The 4,037-nt window shown below is 48.9% G+C and overlaps 1 protein-coding gene across 3 annotated transcripts in view; it reads right to left on the minus strand.

Annotated features, from left to right (window-relative positions):
* NPAS3 (neuronal PAS domain protein 3) overlaps window positions 1-3,958 on the minus strand; it is an 836,879-nt gene extending 832,921 nt beyond the window's left edge. For 2 of the 3 annotated variants that reach the window (XM_029951942.1, XM_029951943.1), the window contains exon 1: window positions 3,756-3,826. In XM_029951942.1, the coding sequence (XP_029807802.1) occupies window positions 3,756-3,826 (71 nt within the window). Of the gene's footprint in view, window positions 1-3,755 lie in introns of all 3 variants that reach the window. The other variant, XM_029951941.1, reaches the window with a different exon arrangement.
* Between the last annotated feature and the right edge of the window lie 79 nt (window positions 3,959-4,037).

A 4,037-nucleotide genomic window follows, 5' to 3' on the forward strand; every position in this document is an offset into this window, starting at 1 on the left:
CCACCACCCCCCCCCCGCCAGCGTCGTCCCCCACAGCCACCACCCGGAGCTGGCCTGGTGGCAGGTGGGGCACACACCCTCTCGGCGGGGGGCGGTCGGGGCCTAGGCCGGGAGGGGCGGGGAGGGGGAGGACACGCGGGGGTTCCCAGCTTGACCGCTGTGAAAGTATTTCTGGGCATTTTCCAGCTGCTTTGCTCCAGAGCGCTCTTTCGCACGCAGACACACCCCCCCTTCTCTCTCCCCGACTCTCTCTCTCTCTCTGTCTCTCTCTCTCTCTCTCTCTCTCTCTCTCTCTCTCTCTCTCTCTCTCTCTCTCTCTCTCTCTCTCTCTCTCTCTCTCTCTCTCTCTCTCTCTCTCTCTCTCGTTGAGGGACTGGGAAGCTCGGCTGCCAGCGCAACAACGCCACTCAGTTGCAGTTTCGAACACTTCCCTTCTCGGGAGTCTGTCAGCCCGGGAGAAAGAGGCGGAGAGGAACTGGGAGGCCACGGAAGCGGCATCGGACTGGACACCGTCCCGGGAGCTCCTTCCGAGACCGTGGAAATAAACGCGGGTGGGGTGCGCTGACCAAGCCGTGGAGCCACGAGAGCCCGGTAGGCGAGCGCAGCGGCTGCACGGACCCCTTGTGGCTCCGGCGCTCTCACCAACATTTCCTGACCGGAGCATCTGCATTATTCATCGGAATACATGCCTGCAGACCCCGGGATTCACAGGAGTTTCAACGCAGTTAGATACAAATGCCTGTCCCCACTCGGCTCCTGGCACCTGAGACCGGACCGGACTGCGGACTTCTCTCTGTTGTTCCCCCACTTTACAGCTCAGCGAGGCCTAGAGAAAGGGCCACTAAATGAAGGGCCAGTGCTGGAATTCTATTACCTGGGTAGACCCTGGTCAGAGGTCCCCTCCACTAAACCTTACCCTTCCGGGAGTGGGCAGCTTTTCAGGCAGAGACTTGTGTCAGTCATGTGTCAACCAGGAAAGCAAAAAGGACTTCCAATGTATTTCCACTTGGAATAAATGAAAGAGCCACACGGAAAACATCACTTCTAGGCAGGCTTTGCATTTTACTTTAAACTTAAGAAAAAAGCAATAGACCCGAAAAGGGGTCCCATCCGGTCCTACCGTTCCAGTAAAGTGTGGCTGGGAGTTGGAAACTTTGAAAACACAAGTGTTTTTTGCTGCAGAGGCGTTTAATCTGCATGATGGTGTTTGAGTTCTCTTTGGAGTACACTCTACAGGTAGAAGATGAGAGTGATTGAAAAATGAACTGAAGTGGAGAGTATTGAGTACAAGATATACATGGGCTGGCAGGGAGGGGGAAAAGTTGCCAGTTGGAAGTTTTGGCTCCTGGACAGCCAGCTTAGGGTGTCTCTGCCCAAAGATGACAAATGAGAGAAGCTGTGTTCTCCCAATGGGCCACTCTTGCTTGAAAAACCCCCTACTACTGTCACTCCCTCATCAGACTCCCCAAAAACAGTTAATGCAAAAATACATTTTGGTAAAATGATGTGTCACCATTCACTTTAGCAACCATACACAGGTGGAAACTAAGTCTGCCCCTAAAAACCTCTGAAGCCTAACAGGCCGGTGGCCCAGTGAAGGAGTGCCAGAGGACAGAGGACTCATGACTCAAGTTGTCCCTTAAACATTTGGCTCATTCTCCTGTCCCCAAATTAACAAAAATTAAAGGCAATAACAGGTGTCATCTGACTAATGGAACCAAAGAAAGGTCCATTTTCCACAGCTAGCACCTTCTCTTCCGTCACTATGACTGAACATTAAAAGGGAGGAAGGAAATAATACATCCAAAGGCTAAAGTTTAGAGTTGATTATTTTTAAAGCTCTAGTCTTTGGAACCACAATGCAATTCAAAGCCCTGATTAAGTAGCCCAGACTCAAAGGTGTCAGTGGAGGGTATCAGTGGAGCTTTCAGGGTGGGAGGCTATGGAGGATTCCCCCTGGAGGCTCCTGACTTGTAGGGTAGATTGGCCCTGGGAAGATCCTTGTGGTGAAGGACAGCAACACTCTGGGGGCGAACCTAAAGGCTGGAAGTTCGGGACCGCCTCTTATACTCCATTTATATCTCATGGATTCGTTGGAGGTCTCTGAAATTGTCCAAAGGTCATCTGACATTTCTGGCCTTTAAGTCCCTATGTCACAGACCATACTGTTGTGACTCTTGCTTGCACCTGCTAGGTCAAGTGACCACCAGATTATATTGTCATTTAAAAGTTTTGTGAGTGACCAAAAAACCTTACCTGAGCCATGAAAAGGAAAAATCTAATTCTTTTCTAGTCCTTTATGTTTGAAAGAGTCCCAGATCTTTTGTATTAAAGGTTCTTGTAATCACTGAAGTAAAACAAGACTGAAATTATTTAAATTAAAAAAAATCCCTTTGACCAGAAAAAGCCTGTTTTTGAGTTATTTTCTCAAGACTCTCTTTTTCAAACTTCTGACAGTACTCAGAGCATATAATGAAGTCTTCCACAGAATATTTGCAGTCCTGGGCATCAACTTGGAAAACACTCAGTGTGTTATGCAAAATCTGCTCTGGTCGCTGGGCCATTGGTTAGAAAGCACAAAATATGGCAGTGATAGATTATCTTAACCTTTTCAGTTTAAACACTGTTGGTTCAAATCAAAGGTTCTCAAATCAATGAAGTTTGAAATACAAGGTAAAAATAGGAACTGTTATTTGAATTATGCATTGTGTATATTTTAAGTTAAATGCCATTGGCAAATCTCTCAGATATTTAATCGTGTGCAATCTGGGAAACACAAATATTTAATTTTACACTTTCACATTTTCTTTTTTTTCTTCCTTCTTCTATAAAATGGAGCCCTACAAATGGGAAGCTTACCTTTCATACTACATTGTTAGTTTTTCTCAACACATTTTTGGGGATTACATTTTTGATAAAATCTTGGAAGAGTACAACTTGTCCTTAAGGAAAAACTTTAGGGTTCTAGAACTGTTGGTGGTAGCGCACACACACCCCCCACTTCCTTTCCTAACTGAATAAATGTTTACTAATTCAATGTCATAAGAATATTTTATGAAATATCTATAAATGTTTGGAAGAAATGCAAACACGCAATACTTTAAAACTTCCTTCTCACCCACCAAGCCTAACTTTGTAAAATTTGCTTCCTAACTCGCATCTCTGAATCTCGCATTTGCATTATAATGCATTTAAGATGAATACTTAACAGCGCCGAGGAGACTCGGATTTCATGCTGTATTTCCCTGTAGTAACAGGTGACATGATAATACTATTATGTAGAATTGCGAGTCTACCGCTACATGTGAAAATCGTTCCTATTCTGTTTGGAAACAAATGATCAATCAGTCTCCCGTGTTCATTTGCCCCCCTGGCTACCGGTCAGCGCGGGTCCGCACCCGTCAGAGGCAGTGGAAAAATTCCGCGGAAGGGGACGGGGATCCCAAACTTTGCAAAAGCACCTTGTGCTTGTGTCTAAGACTTCGCTGCAACTCCTAGGCTACGCGGGGCCGGGGTTCTGGATTTGGGGCCAGGCAGAGGGCAAAGGATGATTTCACTTCGCCAGTAAATTGGAATGCCTTTCAATCCGAATAGTGAATTAATTTTTTCTTTCTCATCTGTAGAACGAGGAGCAAGCGAAGTGAGCCCTGATGATGTGCATGTGTGTTGTAACGCATAAAACAGGAGGCAAAGTGAGTCCCACCCCAGCACCCCGTGGCGGGGGGCACTAACCCAGCCCTGGCGGGACTACTCACCGCTGCTGGTAGGAGGTGATGCCCTGGACGTTCTGCGGGGTGCCGTTGGCCGCGGCGCCGGCCCTCCCCATGCCCGCGCCCGCCGGCACCCCCGCGGCCGCCCCGCCGGCCGCCGCGGCCGTCACCTGCACGCTGAAATCCGGAAAGATTCGGATCATCGCCGCGGCTTCGGGCCCCGGGCTCGGCGGCTCTGGGCGAGAGCTGGCGGGGGCTCGGGTTTGGGCTCCGGCGGCGGCAGCAGCAGCAGGGCGGGCAGCGGCGGCGGCAGCAGCGGAGCCAGGC

Source organism: Suricata suricatta, chromosome 9 (assembly GCF_006229205.1).
Source record: "Suricata suricatta isolate VVHF042 chromosome 9, meerkat_22Aug2017_6uvM2_HiC, whole genome shotgun sequence".
Lineage (NCBI taxonomy): Eukaryota > Metazoa > Chordata > Mammalia > Carnivora > Herpestidae > Suricata > Suricata suricatta.